The sequence below is a fragment of the Lissotriton vulgaris genome, chromosome 5 (genome assembly GCF_964263255.1).
Source record: "Lissotriton vulgaris chromosome 5, aLisVul1.2, whole genome shotgun sequence".
NCBI lineage: Eukaryota > Metazoa > Chordata > Amphibia > Caudata > Salamandridae > Lissotriton > Lissotriton vulgaris.
In genome coordinates this window covers 144,606,626-144,634,009 of record NC_141693.1, presented here as the reverse complement: position 1 = coordinate 144,634,009, position 27,384 = coordinate 144,606,626, and the positions used below count along the sequence as shown (strand labels likewise).

Sequence of the window (27,384 nt, the reverse complement as noted above, 5' to 3'; positions counted from 1 at the left end):
GCGTACGCTTTTCCCCCAGCACCCCTAATACCGCTAGTGGCACTCAAACTGAGGCAACACTCGATGACTCTCATCCTGGTTGCTCCAACGTGGGCACACCAACCATGGTACACCACGTTTCTAGAACTCTCCGTGGTACCTCATCAAAGGCTACAACTCACACCCAGGCTTTTGACGCAGAACCATGGCGACATTCAGCATCCAGATCCGCAACAGCTCAACCTGGCGATCTGGCTCCTGAGGTCTTAGAATTTGGCTACCTCAACCTGCCTCCTGACTGTATGGATATCATAAAGGAGGCAAGGAGGCCCACAACTAGAGCATGTTATGCGGCGAAATGGAAGCAATTCGTCATTTATTGTACCAATAACGACATTAATCCGCTAGATGCATCTACTCACAACATCATCTGTTATCTATTACATCTATACAGATGCAATCTGGCCTACGCTTCCATACGTATACATTTATCCACAATAGCAGCTTATCTCCAAAACAGGCAGCATCTCTCACTTTTCAGAGTGCCTGCCATCAAAGCTTTTCTGGAGGGACTCAAACGAGTTATTCCTCCCAGACACCCACCAGTACCTGTATGGAACCTGAATGTGGTCTTTACCAGACTGATGGGTCCACCTTTTGAGCCTCTACACTCATGCGAGATACAATTCTTAACGTGGAAAGTGTCTTTCCTAATAGCAATCACATCGCTACGACGAGTTGGTGAACTTCAAGCACTAACCATCCAAGAGCCATTCATACAGATTCACTCCAACAGGGTGGTACTACGCACTAACCCTGAGTTTCTGCCTACGGTGGTTTCACAGTTCCATATGAATCAAACTATATAACTGCCAGTGTTCTTCCAGAATCCAGATTCAGTGGCAGACAGAATGCTCCACACACTAGATGTCAAGAGAGCTCTCATGTACTACATAGATGGGACAAAAGATTTCAGGAAGACAAAACAACTGTTTGTTGCCTTTTCACCACAACACAAAGGCAACCCCATTTCAAAAGCAGGTATAGCCAGATGGATCGTTAAGTTTTGCTATCAAAAGGCTAAGCGCACATTAACGATTCCCCCAAGAGCCCACTCAACACGAAAGTTAGGGGCATCCATGGCTTTCCTGGGAAACATTCCTTTAGAGGAAATCTGTAGAGCAGCCACATGGTCTACCATACACACATTTACCAAACACTACTGCGTAGATGTGCACTCCAAACAGCAGACAGCTGTAGGACAGGCTGTTCTAAAAACACTTTTTCAGACTGCTGCAGCTGACACAGGCAGCCGCCGCTAATAGAGGGACTGCTATATATTCTATGCACAGATATGAATTCAGCAGCCCACATGCCTCGAACCGAATATGCTACTTACCAGTATGCATCTGTTCTTGACATGTAGGGCTGCTGACATTCATATCGCCTGCCCTCCTCCCCGGCACCTGTAGCGGCTGCAGCACTCAGAATTACTCTTAGTATGGTCATCACTTACTGTATCTACTCCATCTCTGCCACAATGGCAAAAACAATCTGGGAATGGAGAGGATGCCCATGCGCACTGTAGTCCAGGGGAAGAGCCACTTATCTTGTGATACTTCGAAGACTCTTCCAGGACAACAATGTGCAATCATCCGGACCCAACACTAGGCGGCGATCTATGCACAGATATGAATGTCAGCAGCCCTACATGCCAAGAACAGATGCATACTGGTAAGTAGCATATTCGTTATTTTTCACCCATTGAGCACCAGCACTTTAGAGGATTGGGCAGGTAGCCGTACGTGTTCTATTGATCATTACATTTTTTGAAATGGTATATATAAGTGATATTCTGTGACCATGCAAAAAGTACTTCACGATTTGAAATGCTTTCGTTTTTAGCGTACCATATTAGTTTTCTATGGAATTTTGCACTTGCACTTTACTTCTTTGTACTGCTAATAATTATTTAATGTGTATCTTGTAATTGTGTTTTGTATGAGATCATTGGGCACTTGCCATCATTTATACTTGTATTTTTTTGGCCAATATACCAATAGGGGATAGGAGCACTATGCTTTTATTGATACATATGCACTTTACTTCCTGTATTTTGTATATCCAAAGAAAACTGATGTCAGCGCACCAGGAAGGACTTGTATGGCTTCGCTGATGTCATGTCTGCGGAATGACATCAGGCTGGAGCCATGCGGCGCCTTCCCCGGCACGAAGACGTGCTGCTGCAAAAAATCTCCGGATGTAGTCTAACGCCCGGGTATTTTCTAAATTAAGGAATCTGCGGCTAGACTGTGTCTCTACCAAATACATTGTTACCGAAGGTAAGTAACTCATACTTATGGTTCATTAACTGAAAGCCTTTATAATTTGGGGGGAGCGCTCCAAGTAAATGTTGAAAGCCCTGACTGCACTACTGACAGTGGTTCCAGAATAAAAATGTATATACACGTTTTCAAAGTTTAGCAATATGAGACAATGTATAATGCTCCCAGAAGGCTCCCTGATTTGATGCAAATAATTGCAGAAGCTTGAAAGCAAGATTGATGATTCTTTGCTTTCAAAATAAAATGTTCATACACAAATGAAAGCAAGCAAAAAATACATTTAGCTAAACTACTGTAAAATTTCAGGTACCATTTCTTTGCAGTATTATTTAGTAACGTGTTGAGGCATGCTAGTATTTCCCAAAAATATTCATAATGGAAAAGCAGTGTAACCAGTTTCAATAAGATTATGGGAAACAAAAATAAAAAAGCATTGGCAAAGTCTGTTGGTCTGAAATTGGTGGTCAGGCATGGTTTTTGTAAAACCTTATTGGTGTGGGAGCTGCCGGGCCCTCGCCATTGTAGCAAACATTGGCAAAAGCATAAGTAGTTTTTCGGTCTCAAAAAGCGCACATTGCCAAAGTAGTTACTGACAATGAACAAAACTACTTTGTGCACCGATATGCTCCTTGTGAAAGATCAGAATGCTGCCACTCTCAGTGAAGCCAGCCGATAGAGAGAGAGAGAGAGACACACAATTTTAATGAACACAAAATCCACGGTCAACACCAGACCAAATTAGGGACACAATTATTAAAGAAAGTCTCAAAAGTGCACCCATGGTAAATGTCCTTGCATAAAGTGCAGCTATGCGGCTTTCGTGAATTCCAAAGAATTTACAGACTTAGGACAAGAAATAGTACCCCTAGAAAATATTTGTGAACTGCATTTTAGCATGAACAAATGTGCATGTGTAGATTTGCTCATGCGAAATTCTGAGTGTTTGCAAGTTCACTATCCCTCAACCACTTTTTATCCAACTCTGGAAGAAAGTTTACGTCTGCCATTGTCGTGAGTAAATTTCCAACACTTCTCAGTATGGGAAAAGATTAGGGAAGAGTTGTTGACATCCCTTAAAACATGCAAGTTAGGTTTGCACAGTCCAAAAGGGCATTCTGACCTGGAACTATTTCTTACCACTACCTTCAGCCCCAGTATGTAGATCTGTGGAAACGTGGCAACAAAAGGGAATTGCAAGTTTCCAAACACTACTATGGGTATAAACCCTGGCATAATCTGAGGCTATATCATAGCTCTTATATAATGAGATTGCTGCTGCCATAATTTGTTGCTGACCTACATTGCACCAAAAGGGCAAGTGGATTTTGTTACAGGACAAGTAGATTTATGAAGCAACCTGCCCTAAGGACAAGTAGATATTTTATTAAAATCCACACCCCTGTGTTTGGGGCGTAATACACCCCAAATAAATGTATTTTCTAATAGATAGTTGTATACAAGTGGTTTGTCGGGTGTACTGAGACGTCTGTCGGATTTCTCCAGAAGTGTTTATTTATATATAAACTAGACAAACGCACACACACTCTTTCTCTGTTTTGAAAGTCTTAAAAATATTGGTTATTTTCAAAAAATGTTTTTTTTTTCTTTAACTTATTAGCCATACTAATCTGCCTTCCTCTCCTTTTCCATTGCCTCTTAAGCCCCTCTCGTGTGCCTTCCATGTTGTATAATATAATTTAACATTAAATGCCAGCGTGATGGTTGGAATATCTGAAGCCCCCCCCTCCATTCTCACTGACCCCTAGCATTAATTGCCAGCGTGATAATTGGAATATCTGAAGCCCCCCCCCATTCTCACTGACCCGTAGCATTAAATGCCAGTGTGATTGTTGGAATATCTGAAGCCCCCCCCATTCTCACTGACCCCTAGCATTAAATGCCAAAGCGATTGTTAGGATATTTGAAGCCCCCCCCTTTCATTGACCCCTAGCATTAAATGCCAGTGTGATTGTTGGAATGTCTGAAGCCCCCTCCTCCCCATTCTTACTGATCCAAGCTGCGCCACGGGGCAGTGGGCTCTGGTGCAGGTGCAGGGTATAGTCAACGTTCACAAGTAACCAACGACTGGTGGTTGTCAGCTGATTGCTGTGTGCTGCCAACGCCTTTGCACAGTGGGTCACGAGCAGAGGGCATAGCAACCTGCATCCAGGTACAGTGCACACAGATGTATGCACAGGTTCTCCCCACATATCATCGCAGCATGGATGAGCATGAGACTGAAGCAGCGTTTCACGTGTACCTGAACCTTTCCAGTACCGTGGAGACCGCTCTAGTTAGAGCCTGAACTTTCATTGGCTGCATCCGGAACCTCAGGGCTACTTATTAGTTTGTTGATGATTCCCCATATCTATTGTCGAAGTCAGGACCATCTGCAGCGCGCGATTTTAGTACAGAAGATGTTCATAAGATGACATTTTTAGGAGATGCATATTTTTTTACCATTTATATTGTTTTTCAGGCATATTCTGTATATGATGAAGAAATCGGTTATTGTCAAGGCCAGTCGTTTCTTGCTGCTGTACTTCTTCTACACGTAAGTTGCTTGCATGTAATTAAACGGTTCTCTAGGCAGTACATTATTATGGATTTGCTTCAATACTTTTGTCCTCCTCTTGAGGTGAACTTTGCATTGTGCGTGTTTTAAGTACATTTGGTTGCAGATGTGATTTAATGCTTAGCTGCTGCCCCAGTGTGCCAGTTTCTAAATTGCTAGGGAGGCAATGGTAAAGTGGGATTGGCTTTCCTATATGCAAGTGGTCTCTGATCAGTCACCTGCCTTTCACTTTCCTTTACACTAAAGGCCATTCCGCACTGCTGCTTTCATTGGGTCAGCTGTGGGGGAAGGTTTTAGTGTTTGTTGCTCTTTATTATTTTGAATTCGTGAATTCAATATGCGAGTCATTTGATCGAACTACTGGCGTGAAATCACGCTTCTTAGAAGAAACGAAATAGTAGCCTCTGTGGCAAATCATCATTATGACTTGCTGGCTATAAACCACTCTATAAGTTGTTTTTCATGAAGTTGAAGGTATTTTCCTATATGTGTGTTTCACCAATATTTTCATTTCTGCCTTTAGATTAGTTTGGTAATAAGTTTTTATTGAACTACCTTTTTTCAACCACGGCTTGTCATTGGTTTTGGCATATTCAAAGTTGGTCATCTTGGCTGATTTCTTTTTAATTGCTTTTGCACCTTAAATCCCATCATTCGTTCCCACGGATTGTTTCCAGGTTGTTCTTAGATGTACCTCTAGATCTTAATACCGGTGCCCTAGGTTCTCGTTAGCCAGAGGTGGGGGAAATGTAACTACTCAGATTGAAACCAAGATGCTGCAGCACATGATACTTTGCGTAATGCATGTGCATATACATAACATTTACAGCCATGCTCCCTCCATCACACAGCAGCACTCAGATCAGCTGCCTCCTTTCTGGTAGATGATAGACTGAAAGCTGCTTCTCTCCCCTGTCTAACATACTCCTTATTTTGGTTTTAGGTCTCGCCTGGGCTAGCTCATGCGCTGCTGTGCGAGAAATTTAGTAAGCGGGGTTTTCAAAGTGCTACCACATGCTTTTGATGGCCTAGCGCTTGCTCGCGCACCCGCCAGCTTTCACCGTCCGAGGCGCCATCTGTACTGCGATCAGTTTTACTATTGTGTCCACTTTTGCGCACACGCACACAACTCCTGTTTTGCAGCTGCACGTCTTGTTTAAACAACAGCGGCGAGGGCAGGCTGCATTCTCGTCTCAGGTTACTTTTTTCTATCGACAGGGCTAAACCCCAACCGCCCTAGCTCACTGACTACTTAATCCGGTGAACGGCGCACACCTCCCCGCCTATGAACGAATGATTCATTCTGGCTGCTCTCTATTGCTGCTGTTTACTGCTAACACAGAATTTTTTAAAAGCATTGACCTTTCTTGTAGTTATGGGATGGCTAGCCCGACCACTTTCTCTATTTTAGTTTATCACGATTACCTTCCTTCTGGTTCTGAGTTTCGAGTAGACTCACCAAGGAAAAGCATCTCGGTTCATGACTAGCACAGCTGGTGCCCAGTTTGTCATTTTAGTTGCTCTTCCACGGTTTGCATTTATTTATGTGGACATAGCTTCAGTGCACACCCACCCGATATCACGGGACACACTAAACCCTACTGGTGACAACTACTGTTTCGCAGCAGCTGCACTTTTTCAGTCTAGATTCCAATTTCTGGCACTCAACCCACATTCACGCCTTGTTCTGTCGGCTCCTGATTTACTGTTCCACCATGCAGTGCCACCTCTCTTGGCCCCGACACCCCCATCACTGTTTTCACCTCCGTAGAACACGGGAACAATATTAACTCAAGCTATCCTGGGTGTTTAACTGCTGGACTTCCAATGCCTGACAGAAACGCACAGTTTTATTGAAGCGCACCATTTGGATGTAGTCTTCATAATGGAATTCTGGCTTCTGGAACACTTCACCAGTAGATTGAAGACCCACTCCCTTGTTGTTATCGCTTCTTTTGCTTCAGTCTGATTCATAATACAGGTGACAAACTGGCAATTATCTTTAGATACGTACTAACAGTTACCCTTCTAAACTTCTTTCCTGAATGCTGATTTAAAAAATAAATAATAAATCCTCTTTTTTTATACTTAAAGCTTTGAGCTACTCCAAAGGTAATGCTTAAAGTCCTGATAGTTTATAGGCCTTTGGTGATACAATCTCAGTTTCTGTCTTGCCTTTGTAGATTTCCTCACAAGTCTTGTCGTCATACGTCATCGTACGTGCCATTAGATCTGATTCAGGCCTCGTCTTCAACAGAGGTCATTGATTTCCTATTAGAATTTGAAACCTCTTTAAGGGATGTTAAACGTCGAATTTACACAAAATGTGGTAGACGCCACCCATGTCGAAATATACTAGAGTTAGTCTTCTCGCCGAGCAAGTTTATTATCAACTGCTTGTACCTGCCGTTCGGATTGTCCGAACATTATGTAGTCTTGTTTTCTGTATGTGCCAGTTAAAATTTCTTGCTTACTAAATCTTCGACTTTTAGATCCACTTAAAGAAAATGAGCCAAAGTCTCTGTGGAGGAGGTAGCGCGCACCTTGAAGTCAGTTCCTCCTTACACAATAGAGAACGTTCATGACAGCACAGTTCTTTGAACAGTGGATTAGTTCTGCAGTTGGTTCTTCCATTCCTTTGAAGGTATGTAGTCAAACAATGGCGGGCCTCTCCAATGTATCCCTGGTCCACATTAGCTTTAAGAACCGAAAATCAGAAGTGTAAGCAACTTGGACAGAAGTGAAGATTACAATACTTTACGTCTGACAAAGAAAAATCTTGTCTGGTTACAGTGAAAACCTGTGTTAAAAAATCAAAACAGGGAGTATCCGACCCAAAGAGGGTTGTAAACTGTATAAGATCTTTGCTCTCTGGTCAGTTTTACACCCACCTTCTGCTTTCTCACGTTTATCCATATGTGCTTTGGGAGACCACATTTAGTCTGGCTTGTGTATTTTCTATTGGACCAATACCAAGCAGATCATCTTTTCAGTCTGGGCCAATCTGTTAGCTTTACCACAAGGTGCGCTTCTTAGTCTTACCTTGTTCAACTCATGTATCATCCTGGGCTAATATCCGCTTACACTTACTTTTTTATGGTGTTAAACACCTTTGGCATAATAGGCATCAGACTGAAGTAGTCCATAGATTTTCTACGGTGGAGGTGGACTGTAAAATTTACATACGGCTTCTAAATTAACCTGTTTTGCTTAATTAGCCTGTCATCCTTTTCCATAATGGATGTTATGAACATCTGGGCTTATTTTCATTTCAAATAATTTTGTCTTCTAGCAGTCTCCTGCCTTATTGCCTCCTTAATAATAACACTCAGTGCCCTGGCTAACATCGATCAAATTTGGATCCAGGATAATCACGTGTTAAGCTGCACACAAGTGGACAAGCAGTGTCTCTCCTGTCTGCAGTTAGAATCCTCATCATATATTGAAGAGTAAATATACAGATCTCGTTTACCCGCTGACGTGATCCCCCATACATTTCTGAGTACATAATTGTGACAAGGACCCTGATATTATTGGTAAACCACTGGTATGGAGTATAAACCCTGAGGAAGGCTCTGCCGAAACGAGTTGGTAGTTTACATCTGCAACCAGTGCTTTCAAGAATGGACTCATTTGTTTTGATACATTTATGAATTGTCAGTAAAAAACTCTTTCAGAGTAGTTTTAATTTGGTTATAAACACTCTTGATTCTTTCAGGTGGGGAAATATCATATAACATCTGGTGTTTTAAATGTGTTTTTTCTGAAATATGTATATCAAAAAACTGTTTTTTTATGAAATGAATGTATTTATGTACGGGTTTTCACCAACTTTTTTGTTTTAAAAGATTGACACAAGTAAAAAAAAAAAATAAGTTAAAATATTTTTCTATATATAAAAAAACAATTATTTTTGTTTGCATTATTTTTGACCTGTGGTCCTAAGGTATGAGTGCGTGACTTGTTAATCATATGCACTGATCCCGGTGCTAATTCCTTTTCCAAAATAGTTGTTTCCTTGTTAGGGTAGTATCCTTTTGTTACAGGGTCTCCGTATATTTTCCAGAATATGCACCCTGGCTAACATGCACTCTTATTACTAAGTTCTAACTTGAATTGCCTTCATATTGCTAGGACTCTGCCATAGCTTTTGGGCTGTGACCTTGTGTTGGTTTTCCCGCTCTTTCAGTTCCTTTTCCAGTGATTGCCTACTTCCCATTCTGACTTCCCTTTGTTTCCTACTTCCCATTCTGACTTCCCTTTGTTTCATCCACTCAGTAATGTCGTCAAAGTCCTCCACGCTGTCGGCAAGGAAGAATATTGTTACATTTTATAAACTGTTTAATTTGTGTAGTGGTTATGTTTTGTAGCCGTTGTCTCCAACTAAGACTTTCTCTAATCACCAAGTAGTCGCTTAAGTCCTTCATCAAACAATATCAGTGGGCACTGTACTGGGCTATGATCTCAGAGTGTAATTACCCCCTGCTCTGCTTCAGTTATGATTGTTGTCAGGGGCTGAGCAATCTGAATCAAATGCGACCCATGTGCAGCCGAAAAGTAAGAAAAATATGTCTTTGGGATGGACAGTTCACCCTTCCCTGAACCAAGCCATGCACTCACAAGATAGGGGAGTGCATCCCCCTCCCCCCCCAGCTATTTTTAGATTGATATAACTGTCCATCTAGAACTAGAAGTAGACCTTCCAGTCCCAAACAAATTTCGGATTGTCCGGTGCTTATGAATTTTTGGATTGTATCTCATGAAACAATGCCCTGAATTGGAGCAGATACTGCTGCAAGTTAAATAAGCTGTCCTCTAGTAGTAGTGTAGTAGTAAATATTCGATTTTTCTTGAAAATCATAAAAGTGTACTTATAAAAAATGCATTAAATACATAACCTAGAAATCCTTAACACTGCCAAATCTCCATAGTAGATAATGAAAATCAAATAAATACAGGAGACAGTGACGCGTCAAAAGACAGTTTAAAAAAGATCACAGCATTAAAATCAGATTAAGGAAAAAAGAAACTCACAAATTTAAAAAAGGAGAACAGACACAAGTGATCACCTCCCCTGGATAACCCCAGATAAATAAACAAATAAAATAAAAACAAATGATGGGTGATTTTTATGTATTCAAATCTTGATTAAAATTCATAGGCAGAAGGAGTGACGGATACATTTAAAATGCACTCCTCAAGTTGGCCATTAAGAAGCATTCACATACCTTACTTTGATGGCAACATTGTGAGCAGGCAATTTGCTAAAGCTCTGAAAAGGATCCTCACACCCTTTGTGTTTATCTCAGCTTATGAAAGAAATGTATGAGGAAAGAAACCCGTTTCTTGCAGAACATTTACATCTGCTTTTAAGTATTTCAGGTTATTCAGTGTGGCAATTCTCGTGCTAGGGTCGTAAAGGCCTCTCACATTAAATGATCAAAGCAGGACATTTTTATCCCAGTTTTTTTTTGCCTTCAAGTATAGTTTACCATTAGCCCTTAGAATGCCTTTACATTCAAGCAAGCCCCCCCCCCCCCCCTCCCCAGACTGGTAATGCAACTCAGGGCTCTCCTCAAGATTCTGAACCAAACCGACCTGTCCTTCTGCTTCCCTCCCAGAATAGGCCATGCCCCCTCACGTCTTTCCAAAATATTTGCCCCTTCCCATCAATAGAGAAGGTAAGTACCTGGGTATTCCAATTCCAGAACAATGTGCCTCATCTGTGTGGAATGTTGTTGAGTATATCCAACAGTAGTCCAACTTCTCCACTCATATAGTGCCTCTGCTCTGGTCTTCCTTTTCCATAGAATTCTTAGTGTGTGGCAGGTAACATGTCCTCTTCCTCTGGTGTTTATAATACTTTTTCGAAAAGTATTTAGGCACATGCCACAATGACACATCCAGTCTCAGTGCCCCCCTCCTGGCATACGTGGTGACAGCCACTGGCAATGACGTTAAGAGGCTCAGTTGCTCCAACAATCTCAGTGGCACCCTCCTGGCATACGAGGAACACAGACACTGCCCCCAATGAAATCCAAGACACCATACGACTGTCCGCAACTTTATAGAATCCCAGATGGGGGTAACCAACTTTTGCTAGGGAGTGGATAGCTCTTGCAACACTAGTTTGCACATTACCAGGTGCCTCAAACTCTGCTCACCAGGATCTACTTGCCAGGATACTTGCTGGGCTTTGCTCCCTCCAGTCTGTCTCCTCTTCCATGCATGGAACACTGGTCTTGGCAGGCAGGCGGAAGGCTCTTGTTACAGGTATATTTGCAAGTGTACTTGGCTTCCTGTCGGAAGGCTCCAATCCCAGCTGGAAGACAGGCAGATCTTGGTCTCGTACCTTGGTTGCAGCAGTTGCAGCAGCCCTAAGTCTTGATGACCATCATTCTCCTGATAAACAGTGCCCTTGAACAAAGTGAGAGACTCCGGCTCCCATCTTTATTGTCCAATTCCAGACATACATGTTACTTAGTGTCTGAACCTTTGAAATTCGGGTTGTTGGTGTCCACTACTGAGAAGGACTTTCATCTACTCTGCGCTTTGTCAAAGGGACAGGTTGCCATAGTAGGAGTGGCTCCAGTCTGATTGACCCACAACACAGGCAGAGGGAGTAATTGAGGATCACACCTGGCTGTCCGTCTCTAGTGAAATACGCCCCATAAAAGTTCAAAGGCATAAGCCTTCATGTCTGTCAAGATTCCCCGGTCTACAGTGCCCACCATCTTCTGGACAATATGCCCAGGCCCTTCTAACCAGTAACTCTTCCTGGAATCAAAGAGACCTTTGATGTGCACAGAGGATGCTCTGCTTCCCTCTCTTCCGGTGTGTGTGTGTGACCCTACCCCAGGCATTGGTAATGTCATCAATCCTCCTTTCCTGCCTGAGGTCTGCAGTCCTCGCCTCCACAAGCCTCCTTAATTCCTGGGCTTTCAAAATGGAAGCCACATGCCTCCATGTTACCTACCTTACGTAGGTGCACACATGCTTTCCAGTATGCACAATCAAGTATAATGCACTGTTTGGTGCTACAAATAATCATGTAGGCCAAGGGTGAGTTAGGTACACAGCCACTGAAGGTGGGCTCGTAATCCGCATTCCACTAACTCGGGTAATAAGCATTGGCATAGTGAAAAGAAGAGCCTTCACAGGTTTTTTTGTAGCTTTTATGTAGTTTATTTATTCAACGGCATCCCAGCAGAGAGCAGCTCCTTCTACATCAATAGCTCTCTTCAACTGTTCCCATAGAATTCTCCTTCACTCCCATTCTACACGTAGCTAAGTAACCAAGCTATGACATAAGCAAGTAGACATCTCTACATATCTCCCTTCTATACAATACAACGAATAATATATATATAGATGCAATAATAATAAGTAAGAAGGAACAAAAAGAACTAATGACTAATTAGTTCACTAAAAATATAGAAAGTTAACATTAAGAATCTAGATCTAATATTCCACAGGTATTTTCTAAGTAATATTCTATGGCCTACACACTTTACAAACATTTCATAAACTCCAAATTGTATCATCTTCCAAAATTACATTAGATTTTACATTTTTAACTTGGAAAGGTCCTATATACTTTCTTTCACTCTTACGAATCTATTCATTTTTCCGCACTACAACCCAATCACCCACTTGAATAAACACTTGTTTTACTCCTTTTCTGGAATTTTATACACTTTTCAACCTTTCTTGACCTTCTTCAACTTTCTTCAACATTTGTTCACAATCAATCCATATTTGTTCTTTCTTACAGAACCAAACAGGACGTTCTTTTTTTCCAGGTTCTCTTCCCTTAAGAGACACAAAAGGAGCTACACCAGTACGAGAATGAGGAGTAATTCTATGCATCCACATAATTTTCCTTAATTCTTGTCTCCAAGACAACCCATTTGCAGGAGATAACTGTATATATCTTTCATTATAATTCGATTAACTCTTTCTACCAGACCATTTGTTTGAGGTCTAAAAAGAGCTACTTTTTCATGAGTACTACCCATCCTTCTCAGATAATCCACCATCTCCCTTGAAACAAACTGTACTCCATTATCAGTTACAATACCAGCTGGTATTCCTTCCTCAAGAAAAATCTTTTCAAGAAACCTTATAACGTTATTAGTATTGATTTCTCCCATGGTTTCCACCACAAACCATTTGGAATGATAATCAACTAAAACAAGAATAAACCAATCTCTCATTCCTAACCTATTCACTGGTCCAATAAAGTCCATAGATAATTCTTCCCAAGGTCTTAATGGAAATGTTGTGCATTCCAAAGGAGGTTGACGTACAACTTTGGATTTATCACTGATCAAGCAAAATTGACAGTCCTTCACCAAGGCCTCAACTTCACTATCAACCCCAGGCCACCAGAATGATTCTCTAATTCTCCGTTTCAACATTCCCTGACCTGGATGACCTTCATGAATAATTTCAAGAATGTTTCCTTACTCCTCTAGGAGGTACAACTTGCCATCTCCTTATAATATTTCCATTGCTTAAACTCAATTCTTCCCTGACCTTGAAAAATTCCATTATTTCCAAATCTTTGCTATCACTAAATTTCCAACCTTTAACGATTTTGAATTCCACTTTCTTCAATACAGAATCACTTTCCATGGCCTTACCCCATTCCTCAGACGACAAAGCAATGACTCCTGTGTTGACACCAATGTCACCATTTATATCACCACAAACTTCATTACACTCCATATCCAGAGGCATCCTCGATAAATAATCGGCAATCACATTTTTCTTTCCTTTAACGTATTCAACTTCATAATTAAATTCCATAACAGATAGTAACCATCTAGAAATTCTTGGAGTTATGCTGCCTTCCAACCCCCTTCCACCTTTGAAAATGTTCAATAATGGTTTATGATCAGTACGAATTCTGAAAGGAAGACCCCATAAACAAAATTTAAAGTGACACATTCCCCAACAGCAGGCCAAAGCTTCCCTCTCAATTACCGAATAAGATCTTTCCTCACCTTGCAATCTTCTCGAGGCAAAACCAATGATTCGTTCTTCACCATCAACTACCTGTGACAATACTGCCCTTACACCAACACCACTGGCATCAGTAGTCAAAGTTTTTCCACCAACTTCAAAACGTCCTAATGTAGGTGCTTCAGACATTTTTTTTTTTTATAAGTACGAAAGCTTCCTTGCACTCAATAGACCATTCAAACAGAACATGTGTCTTCATAATTTTTCTTAAAGGTTCAACAATTTCAGTAAAACTGTTTACATATTTAAAGCAATACTCTGCAAATCCTAAAAAGGATCGAAGTTCGTCCTTATTTCTTGGTTCAGGTGCCATTGTAATCACCTTAACAATACTCTTCTTGGGTTGTATACCTTCTGAACTCACTTCAACTCCTAAATGATGTAAAAGAATTGCTTGACGTCTAACTGGACCATATTTATCTCCCCCAATAGCTAAAAGGTAAGTTATGAATATTTTTTTTCCACTGTAACCAGCGAAAAGAGCCTTCACAGGTTTCTTCTTTGTAACATTTATTGAACAGCATCCCAGCAGAGAGCAGCCTCTTCTACATCAATAGCTCTCTTCAACCGATCCCCATAGAATTCTCCTTCACTCCCATTCTACATGTAGCTAAGTAACCAAGCTATGACATAAGCAAGTAGACATCTCTACACATAGCCAATAGGTCTCGCCTTTGGGACCTTATAAGTGTTTAGCTATGCAACAGTTGATGTTGCACCAAGGATTTTGTGCTGCATAACTAAATACTTATAAGGTCCCAAAAGCGAGACTTATTGGCTATGCCAATGCTTGTTAATCATATTTCCCTGCCCCTTATCCATGTTTGATTTTATTGAGCCTCTAGTAGCCGCCGGATCTCATGCTCCGGGTCCAAATACATTAATATTAGGGCGGGAGGCATGGATGACCCCTCCCTCCCGGAGTCCAAATGGATCCCATCCCCCTGGCCACTCTTTTAATTCTAGGGGAGGTAGGCATGTGCCCTCTGCCCTCTCCACTCACCAGGAGACCCCCATCTCGGAGGCCTTTTCCATTTAAGTATATGTCCCGTGCCCACCCAGGCCACTCACAAATCATAACGAGGGAGCCTGGCGGGAGTAATCAGTTTCCCAGCCTGCATGGGCAGGGAGACTGATGTGTGATCCCACCCAGTGGTAGCATTTTCAAAGCTTCCGCTGGGTGGGAGCGGATGTCTTTACCTGTCCACGCTCCTACAGGCAGGGAAAAATACTGTGTCCTGAGGAGCTCCCCAGGACTGAGGTAAAGAGCCTGCCCGGGGTCTTGTAAGCCATTACAAAGAGGGGGGTTGAACCCATGCAGTCGCGGGGACCTGGGCGATATCGGGTACATGTGAAAGGGATCCCCGCAAGAGAAAACGTGTTGTGTTATAAAACCAACAATTATGATTTATACACTTTCATAGAAAAAATGATTTCAAAAAGGGAAAGATTCAATCTAGGTACTGTAAGTTATTAGCAATACCTCGGTAATAACATAATCAAAACGATTTTGTAAAAGCCCCAAAGTGGAGAGGGGAAAGGGAGGGGGAGTGCTATAGGGAGTGTAAAGAAGGGAATAAACACAGTTAAGAAGGCAGGTGACAGGTACAACAATTTCCAGCAAATTCAAATTAATACAGATACATAAGCCCGGAAATCAGGGCACACAATGATGACTAACTGAACAGGCAAACTTTCAACGGACACATAGTCAATTAGAAGCTATAAAGGCCTTGTGCCGGAAGTTTCAAGAGAAAGCCGTCGACGTTTCGACCCCTGTATGTAGGCTAGGTTCAGTCCTTGAGTGGGGTCTTCATCAGGACAAAGACAAGGGAGAGTGAGGGGCAAACCATGGAGTCGTGGCCCGACTGGGCTCAGGACGTGGAATAGTGATGGACTGTGCGTAGGTCACATGTCGATCACGGCGTGATTTATTCACAATGCTGTAATTGTAATTAAATGGGAGGCAGTAATACAATTTTTCGAACGATTATCCAATAGAATTCACCGGAGCCGCAGAGTCAAAAAAGTCTGTCGGCAGCCGCTGGCTTGCAGACAGCGCGAGTCGTGCTCCAACAGTTACACATCAGTTGAAGGTTAATCTTTATCGTGAAACCGCCGCCAAAAGCTTGCAGAAGGGCGTTGGTTGAATCCGCAGCCGGTGGCTTGCAACCCGTCTGGGTTAAGCTGCCATGAAATCAGACACGATCAAGGATGAGTCAAGTCAGCTCCACAGCGTCCGTGGACAATAACTCCGTGACTCCAACTCCGGAGTTATTGTCCACGGACGCTGTGGAGCTGACTTGATGCTGCCTTATGTCCTTTTTCAAAAACCATTTCGGGGCAGAGGACCAAGTCCTGTACTGGCTGCAGCAACATTTATTTTCATTTTGTGGAGTGCTTGCTGTGAAAAAACTGCTTCAGAGCTTCAGCCATATTTGACGTAATTTCGTTTAGCAGTTTTGGCTGTATCACTGTTCAAAAATCCCTATGGAAATTGTGTTTTGGGATCCCCTCCTTGTTCTCAGCCTTTGTTTGGAGGATCACCCCGAAACCTTCCAGGAAGGGGCTGAGGTGGATCAGGTTTTTTTTCCTGGAAGGTTTTGTGAAGATTTGTCAAATGGCACCAATTAGCAAAACAAAACATCAATTTCCTTTGGTAACTAGGTCTGGATCATAACTATACAGAAGGGACCGCTGTATGTATGTATGTATGTATGTATGTATAATATACACAAACAGGTGACTGTGTGGGGGTTCAACCACGGCTACGGATTCTCCATGGATGTGATGTAATGGTATCATATATGGCGCAAAGTTTAGTCTAGCCATTCTTTATATTTGGCTGGACCACATAAAAAAACCTTTCTCTGACCTGTTTAGTGAGTGCCTAGATGTTTCCCAAAAAATTATGAATTGTGGCTTTGACTCTTCGGCCACCTTTGCCTGGTGTCTGGTGTCGGCTTTGGTCTACATTGGAGCAGCAGTTGCATATAGCCCTGTTTGAGTGGGAAAAGTCAGTTTTGCAAAGATGGCCTTTATGCTTTCAATTTTGGAGAGAAACGTCCAGGATCTGTCAGATAGTACCACTACCATCCATTGCACCAACAGTTGGCCAGTGTTTAGTTGTGAGCCTAGGATAAAGAGACTATTTGGCTTTGGAAGTGGGTACACTTATGGGAATCTTCCTAGTAATACAGTCTGTCGCAGGCTCCTTTAATACGAGAGAGGATGCTCTGTTGTCTCGTGCGGGAGGATCACATTTGGGAGTGGCAGCCTGAAGTGATGGAGGCGATCTTCTCCAGATTGAGGTTTCCGTTCTTAAGTCTACAGCCTGGAACCAAGTGTCCTAAGTATTTTGTGATACACTTCCCACTGGATGGTTCCCTGTGGCTGCCTTCAGGGTAATCTGGTCTTTGGGCCTGCTGCATACATTTCTGCTAATTCGCCTTCTGTCAAGGTGCTGCAGAAAGTGTGAAAGGATCGAGTACAGCTGATTTAGTTCACTCTAGAATGGGCAAGGAGGATCTAGTACGCCTATCAGTGGAAACTCCGCATTTGACCTCCTCTTGCCCTTCCGCACAGAGAGGGCGGACGAACAGGTCCTCCACTGTTGCCAGCAGACAGTGCAGCTGCACGCATGGATAGTGGTGCCAGCTAGAATTCTTTACCCTTCAATGTCAGTTTGCAAATGGCGAGGCTGTTTGCTACCAAATTTTTGTTCTCATGCTGATAGAAATATTATGTCCAGTGGAGTCTGAAGACTTTATCCTTCCAGTAAGTTGGTCCTTAATACCTCCTCATTCTTCTTACCCCAGTTGGTTTATGTATTTTATATGGGTCAGTGTATCACTCTTTATTCTTTTCTCCACTGCATCCAACCTTCCTCACCGATATAAACTTAAGTTGAGATATCCCTTGTGTAAACATTGTTACCAAAGCCAAAAGGAGCCCCTTCAAAAATATTGAAACCAGCCTCACTGTCTAGTGCTGTTCTCATTGGTGCCTTTCCTGAATGAAGTAAAAGCAAAGTCAAATAGCATCTGAAGCATCTGAAGCAAGCAATAGCTGAAAATACATACTTGTGACTCAGTGCGACACAGTGCCTCGTTCACTCCCATCTTTTACACCTGAAAGAGATGGGAAAATGATGTCCTATATGTATAGTCAATTAATGTTTCCCAACATCAAACCCAGGACTGGATTCGATCATTGTGTGTTTGTTAGGTACTTCTAGGTAATTGCCTTAAGAAAGAGAGCAGAATGTCAGAGTATTTTCACCTGCTAATGAGCATTTCAGAGACTCCGCAGCAAAAGAGTCCCGCCCTTCAGTTCTAGAACCGTAAGGTTCGCTACAGACATGGCTTGTTTGGAGCGAGAGTCTTCAGCCTGGCATTTCAAAGAGAGAAAAAAGAAATAGAACATATTTCAATGATTGCTGTTCCTGAACTCCTGTGAACTTTGATTGAGGTTTGGTTCGGCAGCTCCATCCCCTCTGTCCTTCTCTTTTACCTCACCTGCCTTCTTTTCCTTCTTTCTCCCCTTTACTATCGGTTTATTGTTCCACAGTGCAGCAAAACATACTGTTATGATACTTATTAGCATGGCACTTTATAGGCCATGAGAACGATCACTAACCACTCCTGCTTCGAGCAGAGCCCCAAAACCTCCATGTTTAGAAGCACTTTGTGTGTTATTTTACTGTGTTATGTTCTAGGTTTTTGTAGATTGGATGACTCGCCCAGGGGTGCGTGTGGGGTGGGAGGAGTGGGGGGTGGGGGGGGGGGGGGGGTGGGTTACGAAGGGGTGGCTTGACGGACGTTGTCCTGGCGCTGAAAAGTACATCCTATGTGGACTGTATCTGAGCTGCGTCTAGTGGAATAGCCAGGTCTTTAGTTTCTTGTGGAACTCAGTTACTGGAAGGGGTGGCTCTAATATGTAATGGCAGGTTGTTTCAGGCATTGGGGGCAAGGAAGGAGAAGGTATGGTCGCCTGCTCTGGTTCTATGTATGCAAGGGATATGTGTGAGCAAGAGTCTGGCCGAGCAGAGGTGCCATCTGGAAGTTGATGTGAATATTAGGGATAGATTGGGCCTTGATTGTGCAGGGTTTTCGTATTTGAATGCGAGGAGTTCGAACAGTGCATGTTTGTGGATCAGGAACCAGTAGAGTTTTTTTAAGATGTTCAGTGATGTTAGTACGAGCAGGTAATCTGTGTGTGAGTCTGGCTGCAGAATTTTGTGTGGTCTGAAGCCTTCTGATCAGTTGGGTGTTGATTCTGAGATGCTTTTTGTTTCGGTTTAGTTTTAGACAGTGGTTTGCATTTATCGGGTGACTTTGTACATGCAGGAGGTGAAGCTGGTCTGGGGTGTCTGATGTTTTGTCGCGAAGGAGGGGATGAGTTTGGTTTTGTGTATGTAGGAGATGGCATTGATACTGTGGGTGTGGATGATGTTGGCAAGTGGGTCCATATAGGTGTTGAAAAGTGTGGGGCTGGACGATGATCCTTGGGGAACCCTGCAAAGGAAGTTTGCGGTGAAAGGAGTCAGGCTGACTTATGGGTGCGGTCTGTTAGGAAACAGAAGGTCCAGTAGAGCATGTGTCCTTGTATGGCAGCTTTGTGGAGGCGTTGAATGAGGTTGGGAGACTGACAAAGGTGATGAATAGGTACAGTAGATGAGGGCCTGGTGTCTTCTCTGTCCATTATCAGTCAGTTGTCATGTGTGGCAGTGATCAGGGTGGTCTCTGTGCCTTGAATCCAGATTGCGAGATGTCGAGGAGGTGGTTGTCAGCGAGGTGGACGGCTAGTCGCTTGTTGATTTTCTCAATGTCTTCTGCTATAAAAGATAGGAAGGAAGATTGGCCGGTTGTTGACTAGCATCTTCTGGGCTGCTGAGTTATTCTTTAAGCGGGGTAGTACTGTGGCATGCTTGCAGCGCCAGAGAAGCTGGCTGTGTTGATTGTCGTTCAGTGTCTTGGTAAAGGCTGCACTTAAGGGGTCTAGTCCTTCAGCAAAGTTGTTATGAGGGCAGGAGTTAGATGGTGCTCCAGAATGCATGGTTTGCATGGTTGTTTTTTGTGTGTAGTGATATCAGGTCAGGTTGTCAAGGTGGTTTTCTGAGGGATAGTCACGACTGGTAGGAGGGATGTAAAAGATGATGTGAATGGATGTAGTGATGTTGGATTGTTGCAGTGGTGGGTCTAGGAGCTCCAAGAACCAGGTTTCTTCTAACATCTTTTTCCAGGGTTGTTGTGCAGATTTGGCAGGAAAAGTCTTGCAGTGAATCAGTATGGGTATGTCCCTCCCACCCCACCCCACCGTTCCTGGCTACCAGTCTTGAGAGAGCTATAAAGTGCTGTTCTTGCATTGATTAGCTCTGTACAAGGCACTGAAATTTGTAAATGTGTTTATGTATATTTAAAAACCTTTACAGGCAAAACTTCACTAACAAAACCTACCTCTTCTGTTCAAATATAGGACTGAATAAAGTGTTGAGATCTAACTGTTCTAGCCCAAGCTTCTCGCCTGTAGATTTCTCTTACCTCCAGCTTTCTCTGATGAAGGTTGAGGAAGAGAAGAAACAGGACCGGCCAGAGGAAATTTGTAGCTGACTGTGAGCAGCCATGCGGCTGCAAGGTGATCAAAGTTATATAATTTCACTCATGCTCTAATTGTTAAGAACACTTGTTAAAGTTCAACCATCCACTACAAAAGCTTGAAGTCCTTCGAATTATACGCAGATGTGTCCCACACAAAGGAACTGTTTTGACACTTATTTAGACTGGGCGCTCAAACAGTCTTCAATTGAGAATGAACAGGAATAAAGTGGCCCCAAAGAAATGTATACTGAATCGTTTAAAATATTTAGTATTACACTTATGGAAACATACATTGCTGATAGAGAGTGGCATGTGACCTGTTTAAAATAATATTGCAAACTACAATTGATGACCTAGTCGCAAGCTCAATTTTATAAACTGTTTTTATGTGTGATACTGCACCTTTTTCTTTGTATTAACAGGCCGATTCCATATGCTTCCATCTTCTTTTTTTTAAACTTTTAAATCTACCGTGTATGTCAGTAAATACCAGATATTATTCCGGTTTGAAGGAAAAACAGCATTTCAAAACGTGACTGATGGAGTACAGGGAAAATTGTGCGGTCCGTTTCCGTGTATACAAAAACAATTACATTTATGGTATGAATATTATCACAATTGGAACTCCTCATGTTTAGTATAATACTTGCCAAGTTGTGCAACTCAGGTTGATATACACCATTGTTATTTGCAAGTCTAAATAGCTGAGATTAACAATCCGCGTTTACCAAGTTATTGTCATAGCAAAAGCTGTACACTAAAAAGAAATTTTATTTTTGAAGAACAAGAACTCACTCATTAGATTTATTCAGACATGTTTTTATTGAATAGTACCTGTAGACATATTTTAGAACATTCAATATAAATTGCCAGACTCAACTGCTGCAAGGATATACAGCTAGGTTCCAACATGGAAATGCTGCCCTATTAAACCTAGAGTTAGCCTAGAGCGTTTTTTTAAATTCTTGACACCAAAATAATATATAGATGTACATGGCATTACTTAACAATATTGTCATCACAATAATCTAAATGCTGTTTCCAGGAAATAGTAAGCTAAAATGGCTTTCTTTAGGTAGCAGTAACGATTAGGAGACGGGAGGGAGGTGAAAGATAGCAAATCGGAAAACCTCATTCTGCAACTAAAAGACCTTAAAGCATGTTTTAAAGATCTACAAAAAAGATTCGGACTTTAGTATTCAGGCGAATGAAAGACTTCATCGTCTAGAAGAGGCACCTCACAGATAACCATGTCTAAGTATTGGTATCTTTAGCCTAGTAAATAATTTTCATTCTATGTTTATCTTTTTAATATGTGTAGTCGTTTGATTGCCAATGTGTTTTTATACTTACCTGATGGATGTCTTAGAATCGCTGCATTTTTGTATGCCCACCAGTATTATCTCGGACTTCTAGTGTGTTCTGCTTCGTTTGTTGATTCTGAGGATAAATAAAAAAAATACTGTTCCGCTAAATTTCCCAAACTAGCAGATATTTACATAAGTTTTGTTGACCAGATGTCCCACAGACGTACTGAGCACATCATCAAATGAACCCTTTATGTAGCAAAAGAAATCAAACCAAAGGCCTTTAGAAAACATAGAAAATAGAAAAGCAGGTGTCCATTTAGTTACTTTGTTTGGTGATAATCACATACGGGTTCTGGTTTTCATGAATTGCATTGTCGCTGTAGGTCTGGGTTTGAGATTATCACTGTACCAGTGCTCTTCAGCTGCCCCCAGTGGCTATCCCCTATGTTCTCATAATGGTAGACATTCCTCCCTTCAGGGAAGGAGACCCAGGAAAGCTATGACCAACTCAAGAACAAAGTAGTTCATTGGCTAGCGACCAGGGCCAATTACGCCAACCTCTGTCTCAGTTTCTGGCAGAGGAGATTATCATGGTTCACATAGTGAGATGGATTGCCCCTTCCCAGACAATGTTTTCAGGTGATTGTATAACAGTTCATTTTAGTAACGCCCTGCTGTATGTTCCATACCCTGGGACTTAAAGGTGCTACCAAGGACTGAACATTAGTGCTCTCACTGGGCTTCTTTTACCCACAGCACATTTCTGGGCTATCTGGCAGGAGAGGCCCGTGTCTCAATCCGAATACGCCGCGAGATAGATTGGTCAACCATTTATACCATGGAAACACCGCAATTATACAACTTAACAATCATTTTTCACCCCCGAGTCAACTGGAAGATCCTGACTGACTGAGCCCTGCCCCTGCTGAAAAGGGCTTGGATAAGGCCTTTGTGTCCAATAGCTTTGGTGAACTAACAGTTCTCTGCTGGAACTTTGCCGGTGTATGGTGCAACTTAACCAATGCTGGATGGCTCAGAATGCTGGTAACAAAGGACCTTGTTTGTTTTTAGGAAACGTGGGATGTTCAGGGATGCCTGCATCTAGATGACTTTGCCTCATATATTGAACCAGCTATTTGTTCGCCCTCTGGGCGTGCCAAGATGGCCTCAATACATTAGTAAACTTTGGCCTCAACCGTAATTTTGATATTTTGAAGTCTAACTCGAAGACTGTCTTGGGCACTCTTTTGACTTTCAGAAACAAGTGCAGACTGCTTGTTATTTGCTTTTATAATGCAACCCCATCTAAGAATGAACCAGATGCCCTTTTCAGTCTCAAAGCTCTTATTGAAGATTTTTATCACAAAGAACCCTTATTTACAGTGATCATGCTAGTCGAGGATTTTAACTTGCATCCATGCTATTCCTTCTCAGATAACGACGGCCCAGAGTATGAAAACCCTCTCACTCTTCAGATACATCTCAAGCATACAAATCAAGGGGATCCTGTTAACAGCCTAATTGCAAAGTACAATTTGATCAATTTAATGGATTCAAGACATGAAGGTTTAGTCTAGAGGATACCTAGGTTCAAAGGCAAAGTTATGCCACCACAATAGATTATATCTTTGTGTCTTTCTGTTTGTCCTCAGCCCTTGTAGATTTCAAAGTATTGTGGCATAATTTAAGTGACCATAACCCTTTGTCAGCTAACTTTCTCTGGGACAAAAAGACCATTGATATAGCACCCTTATTCAAGGAGCCGATTTTCCTCACTGATCAGGGACTGAGGTGCAGTGGGCCTGTATTGTCCCCTTGAATTTTTTTCCTTGCTTATTTTGTGCCAAGCCGATTTTCATATGTCTTTTAGAGGAGGTCTCTGCACAAGGTATCGTGCTTTCTTTTTCAAATATCCGGAAGTTACTAAAATCCTTTATTGCAAAGCATGTGCTCCTTCTAAGAACCAAGTAGTTAGATGGTTTGACAAAACGTGCTACAAAGCACACAAGGATTTTTTTTATTCTCCTGCACGAAACACCTGAGTGTCAGGATACTGTCAAAAGGGCCAGGATAATCTACAGCTCGACCTGTAAGGAGTGTAAGATTCAGCTGAAAGAAGAGGACTGGGAAAACTACTGAATGATAGTCTGCATCGAGACAGTGCGCCTTTTGGAGAGTGGTGAATTGTCCCCTCTTTAATAGTTACCACTCCCCAATCAGGCAACCACTATTACACCACAAGCCTGGGTCAAGCACATCAAGGCCATTTATAAGCAAGTGTGTTAAATGGGAACAAGGATGGTCACACAACTGTTTTCCAAGTGGCTGAGGTCACCGCAGCTATCTCCTACCTTCCCTCTAATAAAGCCCCTGGGCCTGATGCAGTGCCGGGGGACCTCCTTAAATCTTATGTTAATTTGTGGGCCCCTTCAATAACCTTGCATCTAAATTTAGTCGTTAAAGGCTCCCTTCCACCGACTTAGTGTCAATCAGTCATAGTTCCAATCTTTAAGAAGGGCAGTAGGTCAGAACCGGCTTGTTTCAGGCCGATATCTCTCATTGATTCGGAGGTGAAAATTATCGGCTGGGTCCTGTTGGATCGCCGCTCAACTTGGGCTGACGAGCAAGGATTTGTCTAATCTTCAATACAGGTTCAAGGCGGGGTACCATTGAGCAAAACCTGAATCTCTACCTGCTCATCTGTAGGTACACTAAGGTCTAGAGAGGGGCAATCCTCTTGCCTTCATGGACTTCAGCTCTGCTTTTGATAGAGTTAACCGCTCAAAGCTGTGGTCCATGATGACACAGATGGGAATAGAGCTGCATTAATCCATTTTCTGGACAATTTGCACAAGGACCTCTCAGTTTCTGTCAGATATGGGCCCTAATGTTGAATGTTCACAGCACTTAAATTGAAGCGTGGGGTTCGCCAGGGCTGTACTGTAGCACCATTTATATTGCAATTTAAACTTATATGCCAACTTTTAAAGCCTATGAATTTAATTCAAGTTAGACCTGCATTATTGTATCAGCAGTTTCTAAATGCACCCACAGTTTTTTTTTCTTTTGTTACTTTTCTGGGATTCTCAAGCAATCAGAATTTTAACTTGTGCTGATCTCTGTGCTTTTTGTTATACTGTCTGTCTTTATGATTTTATTTAAAAAATTCAATAAAGAAGATTGATTGATTAGGCGTTGCAACAATTTGTGTGGTGCGTAAAGAAACCTAGGACCAATTTGGAAAATTTGCAATTGCGGATAGAAGATTTGGGCATTGCACTGCTTCACTTTAAAAAGTACTATCAATCAGCATTTTTAGACTGATGTGTTCAGTCAGTAGCACTCCAGGATCTTAACAGTAGCTTCTATCTTGAGCAATTGCTTTTAGAAAATAATATCCAGCTCTCCCCACTCATCAAAATCCCCAAGCTCCCGAAACGTAATAGATATAAGCTCATGTATATCATTTTTTTGGGCATATCCAAATGAAGGAAGAGTTCCAGTTTTCCCAATTCCACCCTGAAATGCCAATAGGAGGCCGTTGCGTGTTCTGTCTTCAGGTCGCCATGGGGAGTATTAAAAAACTGGGAACAGGTAGGGATCCACCAATTTAAAGATCCCTGACACCATGACATTTTGGGATCAGCTGAAACTTGTTAATTCAGAGTTTACCCCTACATTATTTTTTTCCTACCTCCAATTTCGCCATTTTATACAAAAGATTCAACCTTCAGGAGATGCACTAGCCACCCTGATTATCCAGGCCTATTATTATAGTGGAGTAATGGGAGTAGGTAACTGGTATCTTATATTACAGCAAAGGCTCCATTATAAAACTGTACCACTAGCTTTGAATAAAACAGAGCCCTCTGTTTTATTATAGAGGCCTCTGCCTCGGTTCAAAATGTATACCTGGGAAATGTACAACGAAAGGGCCCTTAAAGCCATCAGAGGGGCCAGTTTTAAACGTATGGCTTTTGTTTCGAAATGGCTACTGTATTATACACATCTCACCTACACAGAATGTGTTGTCTGTATCAGAGATATGCTTTAGGCGTAGACATGATACAAGTGATTGATTTGCATGTATGTTTCACCTGCCCAGCTCTCACAGATTTTTGGAAGCAAGTCTTTCAGTGATTTTGCACCAAACTTCAGGACTCTTTAATCCCAGAATCTTCAGGACCCTTTTTGGCATTAATGTCGCACTCAATCCACCTGTTCGTCCGAATCAGTTAATATTCATTGCATCTCTAGTGGCCAAACCCTTGATATTACAAAAATTGAGACTGGTGGATACACTGTCTTTTGATTCATGGTTCTACAAAAGGAAACGTGTAATCTAAGGAAATGTTATATTCCCAAAGAGTTAGGGGCATTAGTGACATTTCAAAAAAGTTGGGAAGGGGAGTAGCAAGCTGCTGCCAAGAAATATAAATCTGCAATATTGTGCCGGGCTTCTTGCATTTGGTTTAGTTTCAGAATATTTATACGAGTTGGGGGGTTTCATGAAATAAATCTGCTTGTGTGCCTGGAGAATGAATTTATTTCTTGATGAATTGAGATGTATTATTTTTACTTGTGACACAAGAATTACATCGCAAGCTAAACTGTAAGGAGCACCTGAATTCAATGTAGCAACAAGTACAATGTAAGTTTCAGTTTTCAGGTGTGAACTAGTGATTCACTCTAGCACAGTGGAATGGTACATTCGTTCTGGAGCACTTACATTTATTTGATGTGATATTCAGCAATTTCAAGTTGTTCAGATTGGAGTATTTTTCTCAACTCTAGTGGTTGAAGTTCAGCTACCAAGAGCACTTGGACACATTTTTAAATGGGAAGCTGATGTAGGTTCAGTTTTTTAACGGAGAAGTGGGGGCTAGGTCAGGAGCTGCTTACGCTCCGCTTTCATGACCACTTATACTTGTGTTTGAAATCCTATAGCAGTTAATGTAGTAAATGTTGATGAAGCATGTAGTTCTTGAGCAGTGGAAGCTCAGTTACTAAAAATGTGTGATTGGAAGGAAAAGGTTTGATGTTTTTACTTGGTAAAGTTGTTGAGTCTGGAGCGGCATGTGCAGAGCTTCTAGAAAGTAGTTGTTCTGTAGTGTATACATATTTGTGATTCACATTCAGATTATTTTGTTTAGCAATCGTAAGTCAATCAGTGGAAATTAGCAGAAATGCTATGATTGGAGGGTCTATAGGTCAACTTAGAAGAAGCAAAGCGTGAACTAAACAAGATTTTAGCAGACAGAAAAAGCAAAGCATTGATGGAGCAACACAAAGTTAAATCTAAACCATCCGTAGTGGGCCTGCAAACCCAAAACCATAATCCAAAGAAGATTAAATAGATATCATACTATTGAGTCAACACTTTCAGTCGATGATGAAGGCGCAATCCAAGGAAGTGTATGCAGACATGAGGATAGTAAGTCTTTGAGGTCACCACAGCATGGCGAAGGCACATTCAATGAAGATTACAATGAACAGTCACGGTAGTAGTGGTTTTATGGTCAACCAAGAATAATCAAGCTCAATCCAAC

The 27,384-nt window shown here is 41.9% G+C and overlaps 1 protein-coding gene across 1 annotated transcript in view; it reads left to right on the top strand.

Annotated features, from left to right (window-relative positions):
- The window catches only part of RABGAP1 (RAB GTPase activating protein 1), a 967,778-nt gene that overhangs the window by 616,983 nt on the left and 323,411 nt on the right, over positions 1-27,384 (top strand). Inside the window, exon 16 of the mRNA XM_086921082.1 lies at positions 4,804-4,878. Coding sequence (XP_086777208.1) covers positions 4,804-4,878 — 75 coding nt within the window. The remainder of the gene's footprint in view (positions 1-4,803; positions 4,879-27,384) is intronic.